Below are 24,697 nucleotides of genomic sequence, written 5' to 3' on the forward strand. Positions count from 1 at the left end.
AAATTGTTCATAGAATCGTAAAGGCTGGAGAAGACCTCTAAGATCATCCAGTCTGACCATCAGTGTAACACCACCATGCCTTCTACACCGTGTCCTCAAGTGTCACATCTATGTTTTTTTTAAATGTCTGCTGGGAGGGAGACTCCACCACTTCCCTGGGCAGCCTGTTCCAATGCTTCACCGCTCTCGTTAAAGAAATTTTTCTTAATATCCAATCTAAACCTCCCCTAATGCAACTTGAGGTCATTTCCTCTCATCCTATCTCTTCTTATTTCAGAGAGGAGACTAGCATCAACCTCACTAGAACCTCCTTTCAGGTAGTTGTGGGGGGCCATCGAGTCTCCCCTCAGACTCCTTTTCTGTAAGCTGAAGAGCCCCAGTTCCTTTGGCTGCTCCTCATAAAACTTCTGCTCTAGACCCTTCACCAGCTTTGTTGCTCTTTGGACATACTGCGGCACCTCAGTGTCCTCCTTCTGCTGAGAGGCTTAAAAATAAGCGCAGTGTTCAGGGTGCGGCCTCACCAGTGGCAAGTACAGGGGAACAATTCCTTGCTTAGTCCTGCTGGCCACACCATTTTTGATATCAGACAGAATGCTGTTGGCCTTCTTTGCCACCTGGGCACCCTGCTGGCTCATGTTCAGCTGCCTGTGAACCAATGTCCCTAGGTCCTTTCTGCTGAGCAGCTTTCTGGCCACTCTTCCTCAAGCCTGTAGTGCTGCACGGAGCTGTTGTGTCCCAAGCGTGGGACCCAGCACTTGGCCTTGCTGGATCTTGTGCAATTTACCTCAGCCCGTTGACCCAGTCTGTTCAGATCTGTCTGCAGAGCCTTCCTGCTCTCAAGCAGATCGACACTGCCACCCAGTTTGGTGTAATCTACAAATTTACACCTATCTAATCCGTGAGCCACCAGCTTCTCTAAGAGAATGCTGTGAGAAATTGTGCCAAAGACTTTTGGTAGTGTGTTTATATAATTCTAGTCCGTATCAAGACATAGTAGATTCTTCTAGTGAGTGTTTGTGATAACTTGTTTTAAATGTTAGCTTCTTATTTGACAGATCGTAAAGGAAAAATCTTACCTTTATTGGAAACAGTGAGTGTTGGGGTTTTTTTACCAAGGTACAAGAAGATAAATTTCAGAAATTGCTTTTGATTTCTTAAGGCTATTTTATTTTTTGAGCCTGTGCATATTTAATGTATCACAGTACATTTTTTTTTTTCTTAGAACTACTTTTTCTACCCTTATTCTGCGTTGTTTTGCATCATTTCCAGGTTCTGTGCTTTTAATGACAAGTAACATCAGACTTTGAAGAGAAGATTTAAAATTCAAAGTCTCAATTTCATTATGCAGCTGTATCTTGTTGAAAACAAATGTCTACTAGTGTTGTTTGGAGAACCATTTTTCTTTTTCAAATTCAATGAAGGGTTTTTGAATGGTAGATGCTCTTTGTCCCTTCAGGTTAACTAATAGAAAAAAAGAATTAGTGTGTTCCATTTGCTTGCAAATACGTATAATCTCTGTCTTTTAGGACATCTCTACATTCACAAGCCTAATCTTAAAAGCAGAATGGAAGAGGAGTCCTTCATGCTATCTTGTGTTTGCTTTCCCTGTCCAGCTTTGGTTTTCGTGATTTGGTTTGCTTGATCGTTTTCAATTTGTATTGCATATTGATATCATGGAAGGCTGTTACAATCTTTGCTGCATGCATATTTCTATGCTTGCATGAAGGAGGAGAGAAATGAAGAATGTCTCCCTGCAATGGGATAGGCAAAACAGGAGGAAAAAAGTTTCTAATAACAGATGCCGATAAGTTTAACAAGGAGTGAAGATAATAATTGATGCGTCAGTTGCATATTAAGAGTATTACATTTTTAAATTTCTTATCTGAAACTGCAGAGATTTAATGATTGAATTTTTTGTTGCTATAGAAAGATGGTGCGTGCCTAGATTAGCACTAGTGTTCTCATGAGAACTGACTTCTTCATTCTGCTCAAAACTTGCAGTTTCTTTAACAAATCTCCAGTATAATTCTTACCTGAAGTTTGCCACAGGTCTTTGTCATTCCTTGTTATACGTCTGAGGCTGAGCAATGATTACTGAAACAAATTCCAAAAGCTGCAGTCTTATGAGGTGCTGTGGTACTGAAGAATGCGTTCTTGTGTGATACATGAGTACATCTTGTAAAATATGTCTACTATAAGGTGGTTGGTTGTCTTTTGCTGCATCAGTGTTTATAGCCAAATTGTAGGTTTCTGTAACTTGTGTGTATTTGATGTTTATAGAATATGAAGCCACATGAGTGGGTTTGTTCTGCTGTATCTCTCCTATAGTCTCTTTTTTGCTGTCTGCAGCCTCTGTGCTGTATTGGAAAATAAACTCTGCTACTTTTAGATGCATTTGCCATGTTTTTATTCTTTTTGTACAAAAGCTTACAATACTTTACTTTTATTTCTTTGTAGGACTCTGTCACCCAACCTTTAACAACATCTCCTGCTAATCTTTTGCAACCTGCTGATAACAAATGGAAGAACGTAAGTCTACCACTTCTTGTCATATTTTTGTATCAAGACTTAAAGTGGAAGAAATTTTAGAGACTTTTGTAAGCTTTCATTTAACTGGTGGTAAGGGCTATGCAGTGGTCCTCTGTGATAATTTGGTAAGCTAATGCATGAATGTGGCTGGATATTTAGGAATGGAACAGGTCTTGAATGGATTATACTCCTTCATTCATGATATGGTCATGGTTTTGCACATAGTTTTGTTCATTAGGTCTTCAAACTGGAGGCAAACATTCTCCTGTATAAAAAGGCTGGAGGAGAGTAAGGACTCTCTGAAATACTGGATTATGCTGCCCCTTTGGCTGTACTTCACAGGCATACGATGGTTTGGGTGGAGAGAAAAGGAGCTGTGTGAGTGTTGGTTGAGTTTGTTGGAATTTGGGCAGCAGGAGAACTGTGGAGCTGGGGAGGACACCTTGAAGCCAGGGCAGAAAAACACAGGGCTGGCTTTCTGGAACCCCGTAACAAGCAGTCTTGATGTACAGGCAGGCAGGTCTTGATGTGCCAGTTAGTGAGAGCATTGGCATGTTTGGTTGCAGCTATCAACTACAGATTATGGTATAGTATTTTAATGACAGACTAATTGACTTGTATTCCCCCTTCCCAATTTCAGCCACTGATTATTTTCCCATGTTCTAGAATCCACAAAACCAAGGACTAGGAAATGTGACAATTTTGCTTTAAAGTCACCATAACCGGTCTATCTTTTTATCTTTTACTGTGAATTTAATATTCCAGGACTTAAAGCTGAATAGATGTGATGCAAACTAATTAATTACTAACATTTGCTTTATTAAATAGTTACACTGTTTCTTATGACACTTTCAAAAGTATTAAAAATGACTGTTCTTCAAAGCAGCTTATTTTAAGTAAATCCTTTTTTTTTTTTTTAACCAATTGAAATTACTTTCCTTGGTAAGGAGTGGTATCAGAGGTGATGCTTGGTTTTTAGGGGTGCTGTATCTGTGAAAGCATAGGTTGAAAAAGAAAATCATCAGTCATGTTGCATTGTGTGGTTACCTGTACTTGATGCAGAGTGCTATTTTTTCAAGGATTTTAAATTCCCCTTATAAATAGGGATGGAAGAGGTGATAATGGATACATTCAATAATTAGTACCAAAAAGTTAGGTTTTCCGTACCTGGAAAAGTTAGTTTTGGTCTTCATATTTAGAGAAGAAACTTTGCATAGTTTCTTGCATGAAAAGCTTGTATATCCTCTGTATTTAATCCTGGGAATTTTTCCTTTTGTCTATTGCCTATTTATAGTGTTCACTATTCGTGAACTGTATTAAACGATGCAGGAGTAAGCAGAGCCATCAGAATTCTTAAAGTACGATATGATGTATATTGTTCTTGAAGAGATTGAAGGTATTTTATCCATTTTGCACATCAGATAAAATATTTAAGGATGACTAGATCTGCTGTTTTGAAGAAAAGGGAAAAATCTGTAATCTCTTTAATAAAGAAGAGAAATTTTGCAGGTTGAAGCTAAACAAATTCACACTTTAAAGTTAAGTATGGAGTTTTAGTTTCGATAATTTACTGTCAGAGCAACTTGTTGAAGCTGGACAGCAACAAAAAACTTTCCAGAACAAATTACTTGATTTAAAGAACTGCTGTAATTTCTGTACAGTTGCTTGGAGTAATTAATTCAGAACAGTCACACGATCTGCATTACACAGCAGGTCAGACAGACCAAGAGTGATCACAAGGTCCACTACTCTAATTGAACAAATGGGGAATTATGAAGTAGTAATAAAACATTTCTTTCTCTGTATGATTTTTAAGATCAGTTGTTGAAGTGAGACCTACAAAGAGACCTCTGAAACTTCTTATAATGAACAGGGTATCTTAATAGTAACAGTAATAAACTTTATACATGTGCGTGTGTGTATTCTCTTTCAAAAAAATGAGACTGTACGTAAACAGCTGTGTAACACGGGAGCACACTGGCTAAACACATATAATGCTGACATTTTCATTAATTAAAGTTGATGTTGAACAGGTCCATCGTTAACATTTTTTTTCTTGCTGAAGCCTCGAGAATTTTGTAGACATTTTAGTGTACACTTCCAGCTCTACTAAAGAACTTCCCTGCATTCTGTTTCAAGAAAATGAATGATCTCTACAAAGAGGTGTAACACTCTTTAGTAAAACACTGCTTCAGTTCCTATTTGTTGCAATGAAAAAGGCATATAGTGTGTTTTGTAAAACGCATATTGAAATGTTTATAGCACTTCTGCTGAACTGGAATCTGAAGGGATGAAATCTTTCCGTCTGTCCCACTAGTGAGGTGAAAAAAGATTAATGGTTAAAAAAGCAAAATAGTAAGTGCTATTCTTGCACACAAGCAAGAGAAACAAGATAAGGGTTTTGTTTTATGTCCTCTCATGAGAAGGTATTAAGAATACTTCATCAAATTCACTGGACAAATTGATTCAAGCTAACTTTTCTAAATATATTTCTAAGTACCCATCCTTAGATATGGTAGCAGTGTAATTTTATCTACTCAGTATAATATGTCAGTATAAAGAAAGTCTCAGGGGAGTTTTCAGATTGGAAGAAATATTACACATAAAATTGAGGATCGTTATTTTTCAAAATTATCTGAAAGAAGGTAGCTTTTTATATATTTTTGTGTATGTGCATGCCTGAAAGCAATTTTTTTTTTAGAGAACAGAAGTGAATATTGGAAGTAAATATCCAGTGAACAGAAGTGAATATTGGAAGTAAACATCCAGTGTGTTTTACGGAACAGGATTTTGGGGATAGCCATTTTATAAATGTACATTTCTCTTTTCTGCAGTAAAAGAAATGATTGAAAGCAGTTGTTTCAATAATGGTATATGGTATTTGTTATAAGGCAGAGAAGTTCATGAATGAAGGAGAGCAGTAGTCGTCTTTATTTCTGATTTTAAAAAGAAATGCTAAGGCTTTTTATCACCTTATTTGTCAGTTTGTTACTAATGTAGCCTAAGATACAGTTATCAAATCAAAGATTAAGAAACTTGTTTTTTAGACTTACAGGGTTTTTTTTAGTGTTTTGACACAGCTTCATGCGTACTGAAATTTTTGAAGTATGAAGGGATAATACAAAAGTGTTTATTCAGTGGAGTGAGCAAACCTTGAATGACAGCTCTATATAAATCTTTGTTTTATACAAGTGGACATCCTTGTTGTGGACAGCTAACAGACATTTCAGATAAGGGAAATGAACAGGTGACTTCATACATATTTTTCATAGAATCATAGGATAGCATAACATATTTTTCATCTTCTTTTACAAATGCACTGCTGTATATTTCAGGCCACGCATTTTCGGTCTCCACTTCTTCAACAGACAGAAAGCCAAGTGTCTTCAGGTACTGCACATCAAAGTCAGCAGGCTGTAACTGATGTCATCCAGCAGCTCCTTGAGTTATCAGAACCAGGTTCTGTAGAAAATAACCAGCCTCAACAACCTGGTCAACAACTCAACATTGCAGTGGGTATCAATAGGGATATTTTGCAGGTAAGAGCTGTGTGTGAGAAGAGCTTTACATTTCAGTGTGGTTTTTTTTTTCCTCATGAGATTTGTTCTCAATATTTTCAGTGATAGCTTTCCTCACGCATTTCTGAGTGATTTATGAGTCAAGACAGAATTATAAAGATCTCCTGAACAGATGTGGAAGGCACCAAGATATCTTTTTGTGTAACATTGCAAAAGCAAGATTATAAATATTGATTACATGAGCTGGAAGAAACCTTTAGGCGTACACACCTATACATGGACATTTTATTGATCCCTTTGGCTTTTTTTTTCTGTTGCCTAGAAGCAGCTTGTGGCACAACCTTAAGTTATGCCATGCTTAAGACATGATGACATTGAAGAGGGGAAAAATATTTTCATCTGGTTAAAAAATGAGAACATATATGGGGCTTGTATCTTCTTCGAATTAGTAAGGGGTTTTTGAAAATTTCCTGTTTGTGCAGGAAAATTCCTTCCTGGATCTACCAATGTTCTGTCTAATCTGTTATTCTGTCCTTGATACTGGCCATGTTGTAGTACAAAACTAAAAACAAAAACAAACAAAAACATTTTTCTTCCAAACGATCAAATATCTCCTACGTAAATGTGTGTTTGAGGTATTTGATTCAAATGTCTTGCCAGTCACAATAGTATCCGTAAAGGTGCCTACACTCCTGTCCCTTCCAGATGTTCATAAAAAGAAATGCATAGCTGTTGCCTTGGTGATCAGTGATTTGTTAACACAGGCTTTTGCACTTTTCTGAGCCTTTTTTTTGGTTTATCATTGTTCCTTTTTCTTTATAATATCTATGGCTTCTTCACAAGCTGATAAGCTTCAAATTTACTCTTTTTTGGGTAACTTCTCTCAAGTAGTAGGGATAAGAGATAGCTGTACATTCTAGGTAAATGTTTGATTCTGTTGAAATAATTGGCACTTTTCTAAAAGTAGTTGTTGGCACGTGTATAGTGCAGAAAATCCAACTCTAAAATCTCACTGACAATTAGAAATCATCAGTATTGTCCAAGAATGTTTTTGCAAACTTAAAATCCAGCTGAAGTTCTAGCAGGATGAGGTGTTTAATTCTTTTTATTTGCTCTATATCTTCTAAGTAGTTGTTTGAGAGAAGTTGGATCAACTCTGGAATGTTTCTTTCTTAATCTACAAGTTTTTTCTTCTCTTTTAGCAAGCGTTAGAGAACAGCGGGTTGTCTTCTATTCCTGTCACTGCACATTCTACTGACTGCAGCCAGGCTAAGACTCCTGGGGCCCAAGATCAGAACACAGATGTCCAGACTCTCTCAAATCATCAAGCTGACTCTAATGCAGAGCAAGATAAGGAACAGGAGAGCACAGATAAACTGGATAAAAAAGAAAAAAAGGTTATTAAGAAAAAATCACCGTTTTTACCTGGTAATGTTGCCACTGCTTGCTTCTTTTTTTCCTGTAAGGACTGCAGATTTTTCGGGAGTGTTGGTGGCTTTTATAAGGAATTTCCCAAAAGAAATTGTGCATCAGTTATAAATTTCATCTGCTGTAATCTAAAATGCAGTATGTGTAAAAGTTACGATAGTGGCATTTATAACTTCCGTTATACTAATACTAAAATGTTTCAGGTGAAGTTATACTGAAAAGTCTTCTGGATTTAGATCAGTGGAGTTTTTGGAGGAGGACAAAGAAGAAAGAGTATCAATCTTTTTCCCTGTTTTCCCATCCTCCTTCTCAGAGGAGGACTGGGATTTCATTATGTGTCCTGGAGCAGAGTTCTTGCAAGCTCTGCTCTTCCTCTTTTGAAGTGAGGCCTCGCAGAGGCAGAAGCGTGGTGCTGCTGCATCGTGCAGATCTAGGATGAAGGTTGACATTGTGAAAAGTGCTTCATGTCATCTGCTTTTGGAATCGCAGGACTGATTGGATATTGTCACCTTAAATGCATGTTAATATTCCATCTCCTTACTGTACTGTGTGTATGCAAGTCTGAATTTTGTCTCTGTGCTTAAATGCAAATCCTAGTGTTAGGGTTGCTCAAGCTTTAAGGTTGCATGAGTTGTTTGTTCCAAGTATAACCATCATACTTTAATGACTGGTCTGGTGGAGATAGCTCTATACAATAAGCAATCATTGAGCTCTTTCCATAGTAACTTCATAGGTACATCGATGTTGCTTTTTCCTTTGCAAGAAATGCAGAAAATGATGCAAATCTGAGAACTCATATTGTCCAGCATAACTGCTAAAAATCAACATTAACTTTTTCCTCTGGTAATGATAACGCTTTTGCTCCTGGTGTATAACTGTAACAATTCTCTAACTGCAAATAAAAATGTCCCTGCTGTATAAAAACAACCATGTTTAGTTTTTGATAACATAATCTCAGTGTATACACGTGATTTACAGAAAAAACCACTATGTGAACCAATTTATGGGACTGAAAATCTGATACTGAGCAGGATATATGAATAAAAAAAAGCTTTGCTAGGATTAGAAGCTTCTTTTGTAATTTTTGTTCAGAGAAAGTATGCTGTTGCTTTAGGACAGAGCTTATGGTTCTTGGATCATAAAACAACTTATGAAAAGGTAGCCTCAAATTGTAACTCTTTCAGAAGGACTATTTTTTTTTTTAGGGAGCAAAAATGAATAAATTGGAATTTAAGTCTGAATTTGCAAAAGAAAGCACCATGTAAAGTATCTCATCAAGTTAGTTAGAGAAGTGGTTAGTACTTAAAAGAATTTGATTTGGTTGTGGTTGAGGACTTACAGTCACTTTTGGATAATTTTGTGTTAGGTATGATATTTATAGGTTAACTGGTGTATTATATTGCATTACACCTACACATCCTATTACAAAGTGGCATACAAATCGCCTTCTTTCTGTTGTGTGAAGTCAGGCATTTCTTACATTTTTTTTCTTCCTTTTTTTTTTCCACCTTTTTTCAGTAGCGTAAAAACGTTTGAATTTCAACAGGATTTTGTTTTTTATAATTCCAGCCCATCACTGTTTTTGTGAAGTAGGATGTGTCTGGTGTACACGATTAGGTGATCAATTCTCTCAATTATGTTGTAAAGGCATCTGTTTGGCAAAATATTTTTGTTTTCAGTGCTTTGTAAAATGGTGTGAGCATAGTAGATTTTGTTAAGAACTGTTAAAATGCTTCAAATGCATTCCTTTTGATGTTGTTCCTTATTTTAGGTTCTATACGTGAAGAAAATGGAATCAGGTGGCATGTTTGTCCATATTGCTCTAAAGAATTCAAGAAACCAAGTGATCTTGTGCGCCACGTTCGCATTCATACCCATGAGAAGCCGTTCAAGTGTCCCCAGTGTTTCCGCGCCTTTGCTGTTAAGAGTACTCTCACAGCACATATCAAAACACATACTGGCATTAAAGCTTTCAAGTGCCAATTTTGTATGAAATGCTTTTCAACCTCAGGGAGTTTAAAAGTCCACATTCGCCTACATACAGGTAAGGCCTTGATAGCTTTTGTCTATTCTATGGTGTGGGTGAGACCTTCAGTAAAAAAAAGACCGTGAGAAGATTTTAAAATGTAGAGATATCTATCATGCCGTTTATCTTTCAGATAACCAGTTAACTGGTTGTAGTGTCTTATGTCATAACTTTTGTCATAACTTTCTAGTGTTTAATGACTTTGAAACTTGGTATAGATTCTCTTGCAAAAAGCCACAGACATTTAGTCTTCTGGTGATGAGTCGGCTGCTTATTTTTCATACTGCTGGTGTGAGAGTGGTGAGGCACTGGAACAGATTGCCCGGAGAAGTCATGAATGCTCCGTCCCTGGAGGTGTTCTAGGCCAGGTTGGATGAGGCTTTAAGCAACCTGACCTAGTGGAAGGTGACGCTGCCTGTGGCAGGGGTGTTGGAACTGGATGATGCCATTATGATTCTATGAAGCGGGCTATGTACCTCTGCACTAAGCAGCACTTTGTAGATTATTTTGTTCCAGAGAACTTAACTGATCAATTTTGAATTGTGAACTTTATACTAGAACAGCCTACCATAGTGAATTCAAAGGTTGAGCTACGTGTTGAGTGGAAGACTTTCTGTTGCTTTAAACATTCTACTTGGTGGTTTCATATGATGTTTTGATTACTATACTGTGAGGAATGGTTCTTTCTTGTGTGTTTTTTCCACCTGTGATTCTTAAAGAGCTTTCTGCAGAATACCCAGTCATATTTTCTAGCTTTCTAAGTCCAAGACTTCCTATTGAACAAAAACTGAAAGTTGGTCAGCTTTCCCTGTCTCTGTAACTTAGGAAATTCTCTATTATTCTTTCCAATAAATTTCTACTGAGTTTTGCATTGCATGGGTCTGTCTTTAATAATTCCTATTGGTATCTTTTTTGACTATTTCACTGTTGACATTTTCAGAGACTGATCTAGAATTTCCTATAGTTTGTCACGTCACCGGTCCTCTGTTTTATCCTTTTATGTATCATTTGTCTGTTTGCTGGTTTTTTCCCCCCCCCCCAGTTTTTTAACAGTTTACTTTGAAAGGACATTTGACGTGCTATCTGCAGTTCTTAGGAACACTTTAAAATTGCCTTTGGAACACTTTAAAAATTGCTGCCATTTCTGCATCATCCGGTTTCCTAATAGCTATCATGCTTAGAAGGCTTTCATAACTCACTTCTGATTGGATTTTATAGCTGTTTTTAAAACATATTTTACAATTAACACCCTGATATAAAACAAAAAAAAAAAGAAAATACAAGGAAGAGAATCTGTATTCTAAAGCTACATTTCTAGGGCAGTGGAAATAAAGTCAGAAACTAATTTTGTTTTCTCATCTTTTGCAGGTGTTAGGCCTTTTGCTTGTCCTCACTGTGACAAAAAGTTCAGAACATCGGGCCACAGGAAAACTCATATTGCTTCGCATTTTAAACATACTGAACTAAGGAAGTTGCGACATCAACGTAAACCAGCAAAAGTTCGAGTAGGAAAAACAAGTGTTCCAGTACCAGACATTCCTTTGCAAGAGCCCATACTCATAACTGATTTAGGTAATGAGCAAGTAAATCTATGCTTTCTTGGAATTTGGATTTCACTGGAAAACAGAGGTCACAGTTTAATCAAACAAACACATTCAGTGTTTCCTCAAAAAGATGCACTTTGAGATAAGTTATCAGAAATAATCGGACTTCACAGAAGTACTGTATTTTATTGTTTACTTGCACTAAAATTAATGAGTCCTATTTACAGTGAAATTGTATAATCCTTACCAGAAAAAGTGTGCATTTTTACATTACATTAAGAGAGGAGTTTAATTTGACTGTTGTTAGATTGCTGGCATAGAAAAACTGACGCACAGTTCATGACCTAGATTTTTCTTAAGATGAACCGTATTTATTCACATTACATATATAAACTCAGTGTGTTATAGGGTTTTAGTGTATTTAGTATAATTGTGTCTTCAGCTGAATTAGTGGTAATCATTTCTGGTAATATTTCAAGAAAAGGCACATTTCTTCTGAAACATGCTGTATATAATTCATAGGGTTTTTTTAATCCTGTTGTAGAATAGTTGTTACAGAATTACATGAAATCACTTTTTGGAAGAAGGTAAGTTGTTGTACAGCTTATTCAATACGATATATATTGAGGTCAATGTAGTGGGCTAGGCATTTTCACTTCTTTGTTTTTGGACACAGCAGTCTGCTAACCCCTGCCTTGTCTGTTGTGTAGTCATCTTTATATAGTAGAATATTACAGTGGTAATATCTTCAGCCTAAAATCTTCATCACTCTTTAAAAATCCTTTTGCTTTAACTAATTCGAAGAGTTACTGTATAACAGAGTAATGGTTATTTTGTTATCAGGTATAATAAGCTTAGATTTTCAGAATAACAGAAGTTATCTGACAGTTTCTTATATTCAAATCACACAATATTTCTTTGAATGAACCCTGGAAACAGTCTTATTTCCTTATTTTAAAAGGAAAAAAACAACTAAATGCTTCAGTACAATTAAGATCTGTGCAGTGAAATTCTGGGGGTTTTTTTGAAAAAAAATACTAATCGGAAATCAGTACTATAAAGGTTGTTGCCTACAGGTACTGATACTACCTGAACTCTGCTGATTACAGAGTGTTCAATGTAAAAAGAAGAAGTTTCATCATTTGTCTAGGAGGTGTCATGGTTATTCAACACACTGACTGTATTTTCACTGTTCCTAGTAAAAAAATCTTGTTTATTCTAGTGGTGTCAAGAAACTAGTATTGTTGCTCTGTGCTAGTGTTAATTTTCAGTGGCACCTTTGAAGAAATAGAAGTTGATATATTTTTCTTTATAAAAATGGTCTAAATTGCTCTAAAAGTCTATAAAAAGTCTCGCAATTGTACTCTGTTAAAATGTTTCCTTCATTTTATTCCATTAGTTGAACATATTTTGGGAGAATTGCTACAAATTACTGTAATTTCTAGCATGTACTGTGATTCCAAAGATGAAACCGATGGGAGGAAAAATACCTTTCTGTAGAAATCAAGACTGTTTTGCTGATGTACTATATCCAGTGTAGAGCCACCTTTAACCGTTCTAAGAATTTTAAGAAATGTTAAATTTGTCAGCGTTCAAAAGATTGAATAAATAGTTTGTAAGTTTTTTATTAGGAATTTGTTATTTCTGTTCTGTATGTTATTAGGAAATTCTCCAGTGCTCCCACAGACCAGAACCACAGTAATTCAGGATACACTCAGAAGTTAGTCAACTGTCATTCATTAACTGAGTTATTCTGCTTATATATGATCAAAAGTAATTTGGAGTGAACATTTGTTGTATGGAGTTCCTTCTTTTCTGATTTGGAAGACTTGTATCATATCATCTCCTGGACATTACTACTAATCATCATCACAGAAGGGTGCCAGAAGGAATCTAGAAAGTAGTGTTGTGGGTTTGGTAGGGTTTTTGGTTTGGCTGGTTGTGTGATTGTTTTAAAAAGTAATGTTTTTACTAAACCAACTGAGTTTTTTGGGAGGGTAAAGGAAGTTTTTGCATATATGTATGCATAAATATACATGTGTGTATCATACGTACATAAACTTGTTTCAAGTCTGAGACAGGGAAACTTGGTTATTTTTGTTCTTTGTTGCCATCTCTTCTCAAAATGGAGAGAATTTCCTCTCCTTGCCTTATGCTCTGTTCAATTACATTTGGAAGTCAGCAGAAGCCCTTCAGGCTTTGTTTTCTGAACGTGAAACGTAGCATGCTAGATGGAGCTGTCTGAAGAAAGAAAAGGTAGCATAAAAGGTTTTTGTAGTGAATATTTATGACCATAAAGGTTTTGGGGTTTTTTTTAATATTTGTGGAAACTGTATCACTCCCTCAGCCTTGTATATTAATGTTGTGATGAGTACTTCGGAGTTCAGATGCATGAATGATGTTGAGGTTTCTTTTATTTGAGAAATCTCCACTGTTCTCATTCTGTCACCAGGTTTAGGATGATGCCCTCCTGTTGGCTTCTGAGACAGAACACTCTTGCATTAGCAGTTGAACTTGTAGGAGCAGGAACTTTTAACTGATTTTCTAAAACTACACTTGACTGACTTCTGGGAACAGTATATAAGGAGCATTTCATAGAATCATAGAACCATTGAGATTGGAAAAGACCTCTAAGATCATCCAGTCTAACAATCAACCTACGACCACCACCTTGCTTACTAAACCATGTCCCATAGTGCCATGTCTACACTTTTTTTGACCCCTTCCAGGGATGGAGACTTCTCCACTTTCCTGGGCAGCCTGTTTCAGTGCTTCACCACTTTTAGTAAAGAAATGTTTTCTAGTATCCAATCTAATCCTTCTCTTGCGCAACTTGAGGCTATTTTCTCTTGCGCAACTTGAGGCTATTTTCTCTTGCGCAACTTGAGGCTATTTTCTCTTGCCCTGTCAGTTTTTACTTGGGAGAAGATACCCACACCCAACTTGCTACAACCTCCTTTCAGGTTGTTGTATACAGCGATATGGTCTCCCCTCGGCCTCCTCTTTGCCAGACTAAAGTTGGTTTGAGGTTTGGTTTTGGTTGGTTTTTTTCCAGTATATTTTTAGAGGTACCCAAGCAGTTGGCAAGACTGACTGATTAGCCAAGGTAGATGATGTACGAATAGAACAATTTTAATTGACTTTTTTTATTCTTTAAGTAAAGGCAGATGTATATATCATGGTGGTTTTTACTTTTCACAAAATGCCTGTTAAATATGTATCAAGTATTATATATTGGACTACACTATATATGGACTACATTGATTAAATGTCATTTGATTAAGGTGGAGTGTGGAAGGGCAAAATATTTGATTAGCAGTGAATTCATAACTATCAACTTTTTTTGTAATTAATGCTTATTTTGGACATGTGTGAATCTTTGTCACAAGGTGGACCTATGGATAAAAGAAGAGCTATCACTAGATAGCATGTGCAATGTAATATGTATAATCCGAGTAGATACATGCATTATTTTATATAATTGATGAGAATGCGCTCATTTGCTTTACATTATTGCATACTAAAAGTCACGTTGTTTTCCAAATACTAGCTCTTCAGGCTACTGCAACTTTAGAATAACCTTACTGATTAACTTTTCTCCTTTGTATGTGTTTATATGTGCAGGTCTCATCCAGCCCATCCCAAGGAATAGCCAGTTCTTCCAAAGTTACTTTAACAACAACTTTGTGAGTGATGCAGACAGACCATACAAATGCTTTTATTGCCATCGAGCTTATAAAAAATCTTGTCATCTTAAACAACACATCAGGTAAAATAAATACAGAGAAGAAAGGAAGTGTATGTAATAACAAATTTATGGAAAAGCATTAAATTTATATACTGCTCTCTGATAAAACTTTTTTTTGACATCTTTAAGCAGTAGACAAGTGCTAATTGATTTTTCTGGTAATATTGGAGAAGACTTTGGGCCTGTGTGCAGTCCTGGCATTAGAAGTGGTTCTGTTTAGTGTGTTGTTTAGCTTATTAATGCTTGGACTCTTTTTTTTCTAAGCTATATATTGAAAATTGCAGGCATTGCATGTGAATGCTTGTCATAATTTTGTAATTGCATACTCTAGATCATCTGTTTTGTATGTAACTGCCATTTTTTTTGACAAAGAAGTTAGATTTTTATTCTGTGGACTAAACTTAAAAGATTTTAGATTTCCATTGTAACTGAGTAAATTACCTTGGGGATAATTTTTTTTTTTACATGAAGTTTAGTTTCAGTTCCATATAATGGGTGTTCATTACAACCACCAGGTCATGGAGTCACAGAAAAATTGAGATCAGAGGGGAACCAGTGGAAATAACTAGCCCAACCGAATTTTTTAAAAAAAAGTCTAGCTTCAAAGTTAGAATGGCTTGCAGTTTTACAGACAGTGAGCTTTGACATTTAGATGTTATCAAGCATTGTACCCTGATTTATAAATTAATTGTAGCCAGAGGAGAAAGTACAAAGAAATCACTGAAGATCAACACTAGGATTTAAGGAAAGTTTTTCAGGCAAGCAGGTAGCAACCTGGTTGTTTCTGTAATGCAAGCTCTGTACCTCTTTCTCACTGTTTCTAATTCAAATCACGGCAAGTTTATCCTATTCTCCTTAAAAAATCAAGTTCTGTCTTGGTAGGATCTAAAACTGTCTTGAAACAGTTCTTGGTTTCTATATGGGAGGAGGGACAAGACTTGCTATATCACATCTTTTCCTTTTGTAGTATCCTACCTAGATTTCTCACAGTCTTTTGTAGACACAATCAAACTGGATTGTTTTAAATCAAAGTAATTTTTAATTAATAAGTGCTGCTGGTCTATATCGTTGCTGCCTTTGTTGTACTTCATTGAAATAGGTGGTTTTAATTGTTTCACACTTGTCTCTTCATTTTCTTAGAGTGTAACTGTCAATGGTTCATTACAATTAAAATGTTAATTGCCAGTAAAGGGGCCCTTATCTGCTTAAAGATAGCCCTGTTTATCCTATGAGCTAGAATTATGCATGTTTTATTGAAACATTTGTGTAGTTTACAGTTTTATTTAGATTTGTTATTTTTCATCTTCTGTTTGCATTAGAGAAATATAGTTGGCTGATCTACCCAGTTCATTTTTTTTCCTCACACTTTTGTCAGGATCCTTAGAGTGAAATTTGGAAGTGTTTTAATCATACAGAAAGTAATTTATTTTTTTTGTCAGAATATATTTTGTGTTTGAAATTTCTGTCCTCTAAATGCTTGTATTTGAATCATTGTGCTGTTGATTATACACCTACTCCAGCTCAGGATAAGCTATCTTTAAAAGTCTTGTTACTTACGTGTATCTTTGTTTTAATTATTCCATACTAAAAATACAAAGATACAGTGGGGGTACCAATTACTTGTTGGCGTGCTTCTTTCTGATTGGTATTTGCAACAGTGTTGAGTGAAGCTTAGCTTAGCTTGACTCTGTTCAGGGTTTTGTAGAGAAACTTTTCTCTTTTTCTGTGTTAGTAATGCCCACTTACAAAGAACAACACCTATACTGCACACCTTGACACTTGTGTGGTCAGTCTGTCTTTATGGAATAGTGCTGATCATTGCTTAGAAAGCTTTTTTCTCCGCTCTGAAACAGAGGGAAATTTGTAGTAGGGGTATTATCGATAGTGTAGCCTTTTCAATAGGCACACTGAAGAAGGGCTGGGATATTCTACCACTTAAAATTCTCTTTACATTCCGCTTCCTAACCTGTCCTTCAGTCTGTTTTGTATCTTGATGTAGTCCTAAAGGGGAACTCCTAAAATCTTTGGAAGGAAGAATATAAGTGAGAGGGTTTCACCGCTTGAATATTGTTTTCACGTAGCAGTTGTACTGTGCCTTGTTCAGGGGCTATTCAGGATGGACACTGTCCTTTTCCTAAAAGTTTCAGTATTCCATGTACTACTAGTAGAATGTTGTATGAAGATGACTGTGTATTTCTCTCCAAACTTTTGTGGAGATTTTTTCAGCTAAACCGAGGAAAATGTATGTGAATGAGAATATACTAGTCTGACGAGCTAGGACATTATAAGGCATGAAAAAAATTCATCCTAGCAGCCAGCGTGCTTCAATGTTTTAATTGAAGCAAAGTATGATCAGAAAAGGAGATTGGAATGTTGAACATAATTAAAACTGTCAGACAGTAGTGTTTCTAGTCCTGCCAGTGATGACATGCAGGTTGTTTATAATTTAATAAAGCTTTATTTTCTGGATTTTGGTAGCTGAGACCTTTTGATCCATACAGGAGTTGAGTTAGTTTTGTTTATTTTGCTCATTTTAAAAGTTAATCTTTTAATAGCTTTGTAAATGAAATTGTTCAATCTACTTTAACTTCTGCTTTCTCTTATAAAGGTCACATACTGGTGAAAAGCCATTTAAGTGCTCTCAGTGTGGAAGAGGTTTTGTGTCAGCTGGAGTTCTGAAAGCACATATTAGAACACACACTGGATTGAAAGCTTTTAAGTGTCTTATATGCAACGGGGCCTTCACTACTGGTGGCAGCCTCAGGCGACATATGGGCATCCATAATGACCTTCGACCATATATGTGTCCGTATTGTGAAAAAACATTTAAAACATCACTAAACTGTAAAAAACACATGAAGACTCATAGGTATGTTTACAGTTTTTATATGAATCCTTCCATGTATATCAGTAGCCTCTCCTTAAAGATACTTGGAAAGGCAGCTTTGCTCTCTAGCAAGTGCTAATGGCTGAATAAGGGTTTTTGTTTATGGATACCAAATACTTAGGTAGCTCTGGTAGTTTAGTAAATTATGGTGTATAATAAAAATTAAAACCATGTAAATAATAATTTGTAATTGTATAACCACGACCTTCTTACCTTTCTTTGCAGATATGAACTTGCACAGCAACTCCAGCAGCATCAACAGTCTGCTTCAATAGACGATTCTACAGTAGATGAGCAGAGCATTCATGTTTCTACACAGATGCAAGTAGAGATTGAAAGTGATGAGCTACAGCAGTCAGAAGCTGCTGCAACAGATCATCCCACTATTTTAGAGTTAGACCAGCAGCCAGTAGTAGGCACAGAAGAAACAGCACTAGAGCAACAGTTGGCTGATCAGCCTTTAGAGCAGGATGAAGGTGAGTATTTGAAATATGATAAGGTTTATAAGGGGGTAGGTAAGTTTACAAGTTCTCAAACAGCTCTTTATTCACAAATTTCAGTGGTTTGGGTTTCAACACTCTACAGGTAAATGACTAGAAAAATACATAGAATAAAAGCTAACTACTGAAAGTAGTTTAATTCATTGGTGCTTAGGTTTACTATTAAAAATATAAAAATATTAAAGTTTGCACTATTTAGTTGTATCAGACAAGACAACTGAACAATTGCATAAATACTATGTGCACTAAATTTTACCATGTTGCCTCTATTATTAGTAAAAAGCTCTGCTAGATAATCTGCTTAGGAAGGAATACCTGTGTTTTAAGGTGGAAGGATACAAATTATTTCATGTATTCTATTAGTAATAGTGGAACAAACTGTTTTGGTTTTGCTTATCTACTCTTTTTCATGATGTTATGCAAGTACTATCAGGGAATATAGATAAAGCTTATGATAGGCAAAGATTTAAATACCTATTCAGCTAATAATTTTGTATTTATTTTTAATGCAGTAAAAATTCAGATGACTATAAAGTGTAAGTTCTTGAGAACAACAGAATTATCCAGTTTAAATATGTCCTCTTTTCTTTGTGGTTTTTTTCCTTTTCTTTTTTTTTTCCCCCTTTTCCTCCTCTTCCTTTCCCCATTTCAGATAGATTTGTGACATCTCAGCATGCTTTACAGGAAAATATCACTCAATTTGAACAACAAGCTATAACACAGCAGCCATTTGATCAACAGGGCTTATCACAAGGTTAGTAATAAATAAAGGTTTTAAAAGTGATTTATATTGATCTGGCTTTACAGCATAGCTGTCATATAGCGTTTCAAAAGTGAGCATCCACAATCAAAGTAACTGCAATGTAGAGAAGTTGCAAAGCTTTATCTTAAATGACTATTTTGAGACCATATTTGGTAAAATATTTGGGGTACTCAAATATAACTAGGCTTCACTTTTATGAGCTGATCTTTCGCCATTACAGTGTGGGTTTTATAGTCTTATTCTTTCCTTGGTTGTGTTGAAATTGCTGTGGTAGTAGGCAGTTTACGCGACTTTCCCCTTCAATATATGTGCTCATAAACTGAGATGATCTGGAACACAGTCTAAGGTTTGACAGAGTAGCTGTTGGGATTAATTATGGTAAAAAGACAGTGCAATGTATAAACACATAAAAATCAGACTTTCACTTAACCACACCATTGTTTCCCTTTGTATTTTATAAAGCTACATAAATAATGGTTTAAGAGATTGTAAATATTTGGAGACTTTTTTAACCTACAAAACACTAAGAAATATGTGTAAGGCTTATGTAGCCTGCAGAGAATGATGAAATGACTGTGTTCGTTTCTTTTCACGGTTGGATGTCTTGAGTTGTTGCTTGATATGAGGCTCCTAGTTTTGTTTGGTTTGAGGGGGAGGAATAGAAGGTAGGGGTGTGTGTCAAGGGATTTTTACTTGTTTTGGCTGGGAATTGTGCCTCACTGACCAACCAGTTGATCTCTTCCTTGTTTCTGACTCCAGCAAATAACTTCATATTTATACAAGTGGTAACCAGTAATTGGTATTCCAGGTGCTTGAACTTCTCTCTTCTTGATTTTATTCCTTGTTTAATTGTATAGCAACTAGTTGACTGTGCGAAGTTGTGTGACACTGTGAAGATACAGTATAATTTTTTGTTGATTTTAATTCTCTAGGTTTTGCTGCATTGTATGTTTATTAAACAAGACCTAGCCAGGTCTTGTTAAAACTCTACAGGTTATTTCCATTGGTTACCTTTTACAGTTTTCCAAACAAATGAAAAACGACTACAGAAAAGATATCACAACCTTTCACTCTGCATTACTCAAGAGTGGTGATGGTTTTTGTTTACAGCTCCTTCGAATGTGAAAATCCCATACATAAACAGTGTTTTGTTATCTTATTTAGATTTCAGTTTCTAGGTATGTGTATCTTCTCGATTCAAAAAAAATATTGAATACGGAATGATTTCTTTTAGAGGGAGGAGACTCATCTAGATCTCACAAAAAAATTCTTTCATCATCAGAAATCTAGGCCGATCATTGGAACATTATGAAATTGGTACAGAGTCAGAACATTTGTGATGCAGGTTTTTTTAAGTCTCATTTGTATAAGATGTCTCCTATTCTACTTGGAATCTCGTCCACAGATTCCCAACTCTTTGAAGTTTCCTTGACGATACTGGAGCCCTTCAAAATTTTTGAATTTCAGGTAGGTAAGCATTTGCGCGGATGCATGCGTTAAATTGGTCGACCCTCTCCCTATGTCAGCATCTGTGCTTCATGCTCCTAATTTCTTTTTCCTACCAACTAGGCAGAACACTCAAGCTTAAAATACTGTCTTTTTTATCCTTGAATTTTTTTTAGGCTATGTTCTTCTTTAAAATATTTTGGCTCAGTGTTTATTAATAGAACAATGTAGGAGTTCTGAAAAATCTCTACTAGGTCTTTTGATTTTTCTTTTTCCCTTTAAGAAAAAAATAAAATCTGTGCATTTTAGATACATGAAGCTGATCTCCAGGTCTGTACAGACCTGTCAACTTTGTTTATTCTTTCAGGTTTGTTTGTAATACTTTTACAGAATTTCTGGTTTGTTCAGATAGATACTTCTCTTTATCTTCAGACTTGTGAAGAAGTGCAGATCTTATGAGAGTGCTGCTGTATCATAATCTATTATTCATTTGAGCTGTATTTGAAGACTGAGAAAAAGGACTTAAGTGTTCTTTGTAGTTTAAATATTCAGCTGTATTCATTTGAAAACTTTTTTGAGGTCAGATCAGCTGAATGGATCTTCTATCAGAATGTGTCTTTGTGTTATTGAATATCATCTGTGATCAAATGTGTTTTCATATAGATTGTCACCTCTTCTTCCTTTGAAGTCTACCTGTAAGCGTGGTTGAATGTTAATTCAATTAGTGGTGATAGGAGAGAGATCTTGAAAAACTACAAGAAGTCCAAATACTCTTGTGTGGCCCATGCTAAATATGCCCTTGCCACCAGATTGATGTTTTGCTTTCATAAGAAGCAGATCTGCAATTTCAGGACTTGGATTTCTCATTCTTTCAGTAATTATTTATTCATTGATTCCAGTCAATACTGTTCAGTCGGTTCCAACAGTTGCCTATGAAGTAAACCTACAGAACATTTAACTGCTAGTCACTGACCCCTACAGAGATGCACGTGTGCGTGTGGGTATCTTTGTAATGTTAGAATTCAAATGATCTGTCAGTAAAGAATTGAATTATCTAAACTGAAATACTACATTTGCTATGAACTGTCATACTGGCTCCTGATTCTTGTGTTCAAAACATAGTTTTGTGATAGTAAACAGATTCCCAGAGTATTCTACCTTTTCACTGTGTTTTGTTAATGTGGAAGAGAATAGATTGGATGGTGTCATAAAGCCCAGAAAAAACAAGCAATGATAGTGATTCCTTGTACTGAAATAACACAAAATCCAATTCTAAGTTTAGAGGACTTTGTTCTAAGTAACTTTCTGGGAAACAATATATAATGATGAAAACGAGCAGCAAATAAAGTTTCTGAAATTGATTTTTGTCTTTTTCAGACTCAGTGTCTGGTTTTTGATTTTGGTTTGGCCTTTTTTGTATGCGGTTCTGTAGAAATAGTGTGGCCGTAGGAAATGCTTTTAGAAAGGCACTCAAAATTGTCGGCTCTTTTTAAAATTTTGAGAGGAAATTTACCTTTATAGTAGATACTGAGCAAAATCAGGATGCATCGTGTATTCTTGTTACAGCATCATATTTATTCCAGAGCTACCTTCAGAAGTAGTATTTTTTCTTCAGCTTTTTCAAAAAAGCCTGTAAATTCAGAGCTTTTCTTCCTGAGCATTTTGTTGCGTGACCCTGGGAAATTTTTCAGAATTTCAATAATTTCTTTTATTGAAACACTGCAAAGTGTGACGGTAACTTCTCATGCTACAGTAACTTCTTTTTTTCCTGATTTAGCTAGAAAAAAATTACTTACCAATTAAAAATTTTCAGTTTTTTAGGTAGCTGATTCTTTGCAAGTTTAAGTTAAAGCTGTTTCTTTTTGCGTAGGGTGTGAAAATGGCATCAAACTTGCTTCAGTTTCTTGAGATGTGTTTTTGTGTTCTCAGCAAGTGTAGTGGGAATACTATTTTTTCATGAAAGTGCTTTTAAAATTTATTTGCAAATAGAAATTAGCAGCCCTCTTAGTACCACTAAGCTTTGCGTCACTGTTCTGCAGGCTTTTTTATTTTGTAATATCACAAAGAGTAATTGAGGTGCCAAGCTTAGCTTATTGAATCTTTTTTTTATAATCTTGGTTGTTATCAGAGAGAAAATAATATACAAGTTGCAGCATTAGGTTTGGTGATTAGTTACAGCCTGAGTAATAATGCTTTGAGGATTTGTTCACATTTGTTAGTTTTCATTCTACGGTGTAAGCAATAGTGTACAAATAGGGGTTTTTTTCCTATATTGAAAACAATATTCTTCTGCTCCAAGAAGTGTCTTTTGGGAAAATTTCTGCTTAAACTTAACACATCTCAATTTTTTTTGATATACTGTAATTCAAAACTTTCTTTAAGCATTGCTTTTTGGCCTTTGATGCTGCGATCATTTGATGTGGGCTTATTTCTACCCTGTTTTCATAATCTTCACCCTTTTTGTCCACTAAAGGCAAACTGCACAGAAGTAATAAATTGCTGCCCTTACCATAATTATTGATAGTTGTGGTTTCATTTCTTTCTGCATAACACTGACTTTTAAAATATATTTTTATATAAAAATATAAATTTTATATATATATATATATAAATACATAAAAGAAGTATTAGGGCTTAGAGGGGTTGATAAAGGACATCTCTAATAGCATTAAGAAAAACTGCTATCTGAGCTGTGCTTTCCTGGCTCTGAATCATCGATACTATCATTTAATTTAATCACTTAGAAAAGTAGGTGATTAAGATCTGATATTTCAGAAGAAGAAAACTAAAGAAAAATTTCAGATCTTTATGCCTGAAATGTGGATAGAAGTATGTTATTGTTTTTTTCACTTTGCAGTTTGCCTTTGAGAGGCTCTACTTTACTATAATCTAAAGAGTGGGAATACGTGGAGGAGATCCAAAGTAGGAGAAAATGGGGTTACTTTATCAGAAACTGGAGTTCTCCTATTGGGTCATCTCCTCCACTCACCCGCCATCCTCCCCACTGAGCTTTGCATCCTTGTGATCGGCTTCCAGTGTAGTTAAGGGAGCGTGGTACCAACGTGGATAAAGGGAGATGGGTCAACCTGTTTGACACATGCATGCTTACATACAAGAAATTCAAAATTTCAATGGCTCTAAGGTAATTGTGGCACCCTGAAGAAACTTCAAACAGTGTTTTTCTGTGGAGGAGATTTTCCAATAGAATTCCAGCTAATGGTAAGTAACCCTGTTACGCTTATTACATAGATGCCAGAAACATACGTGTATTTTGCCACTCAACAGTGAAGAGTATAAATTTACTATATGGTAATTCTGCTTGATCTTTTTTGAAAATAGTCTTCAAAAAAAGTCCAATTTGGCGTATTTTTCAGGTTTGTGACTGTTTAATTTCTGGCAGGTTTTACAGTGAATGACAGTTACAATCCACAGACTCAATTTCCAGCTGTACAGCAGTTGCAGGATTCAAGCACACTTGAATCTCAGGCTCTTTCAACGAGTTACCATCCACCAGCTCTTCTTCAGGTTCCAAACACAGACACTATTAATGTAGTAAGTACTGCTGGAGGGCAGAATTCCTTGTTCTTCATTCAATTATAAGTTTCTCTGAGCTCTTCAACTGGTGATTTAAATTGAGAAGTCAGAAAAATTTTGTGATTTCTGTTGTAGATTGCTTATGTTTAGTAACTGGAAAATAAAAGGGCAGGAGAGGATAAGTGACCTGTCTACGTGTTTCTGTAAGAAAGTTGCATGTTATGGTGCTCAAGGCTTAAAAAAGGGCATAATGCTATAAAGTTAGATCATAAGTCTAAAATGAAAGACCAAATGTTATTAAACAAAAAAAAGTACATTATTGCACTGTATTCTTCTAGTTCTCTAATTTTTATGGATGTAGATACGATGAAGCAATGAAAATAACGTTACAAACGTGACCATTCATGGAGCTTGCATATTGCAGCTTATGTTCTTCTGTGGTTCCCATCTGGTTAAATTTGTAAGAGAGCTTAATTGCTAAAAATATAGTTTAAATAAAAATTTCTTTGATGGTAGTAGTAGCTAACATGAAGACCATCTGTAGTAATGTGTTTATCGTGATGACCTGCATGCGTTATTGTCTCTTCACGCTTGTTTGCAAAGGGCAAATGTCAATCAGAGAACTGAGGTGGGGTTTGGGATCTGGAAGAGTTTCAGTAATTTCAGAGTTTTCTTCTCTTCAGATCTTACAGCACGCTGTCATTCTTGAGGATTATACTATGGTGGTTTTTACTTAGAGGAAAAACCTTTTCAAAAAGAACTGAAGTCTCAGCA

At 35.7% G+C, this 24,697-nt stretch overlaps 1 protein-coding gene across 4 annotated transcripts in view; it reads left to right on the forward strand.

The window, feature by feature from the left end:
• Window positions 1-24,697, forward strand: part of ZNF236 (zinc finger protein 236) — a 73,495-nt gene that overhangs the window by 26,409 nt on the left and 22,389 nt on the right. For 3 of the 4 annotated variants that reach the window (XM_069853287.1, XM_069853288.1, XM_069853290.1), the window contains exons 8-17: window positions 2,458-2,529; window positions 5,865-6,068; window positions 7,250-7,475; window positions 9,247-9,519; window positions 10,870-11,073; window positions 14,670-14,814; window positions 17,402-17,662; window positions 17,906-18,156; window positions 18,833-18,934; window positions 23,790-23,941. In XM_069853287.1, the coding sequence (XP_069709388.1) occupies window positions 2,458-2,529; window positions 5,865-6,068; window positions 7,250-7,475; window positions 9,247-9,519; window positions 10,870-11,073; window positions 14,670-14,814; window positions 17,402-17,662; window positions 17,906-18,156; window positions 18,833-18,934; window positions 23,790-23,941 (1,890 nt within the window). The remainder of the gene's footprint in view (window positions 1-2,457; window positions 2,530-5,864; window positions 6,069-7,249; window positions 7,476-9,246; window positions 9,520-10,869; window positions 11,074-14,669; window positions 14,815-17,401; window positions 17,663-17,905; window positions 18,157-18,832; window positions 18,935-23,789; window positions 23,942-24,697) is intronic. The other variant, XM_069853289.1, reaches the window with a different exon arrangement.

The sequence above is a fragment of the Phaenicophaeus curvirostris genome, chromosome 3 (assembly GCF_032191515.1).
Source record: "Phaenicophaeus curvirostris isolate KB17595 chromosome 3, BPBGC_Pcur_1.0, whole genome shotgun sequence".
NCBI classification, from domain to species: Eukaryota; Metazoa; Chordata; class Aves; order Cuculiformes; family Cuculidae; genus Phaenicophaeus; species Phaenicophaeus curvirostris.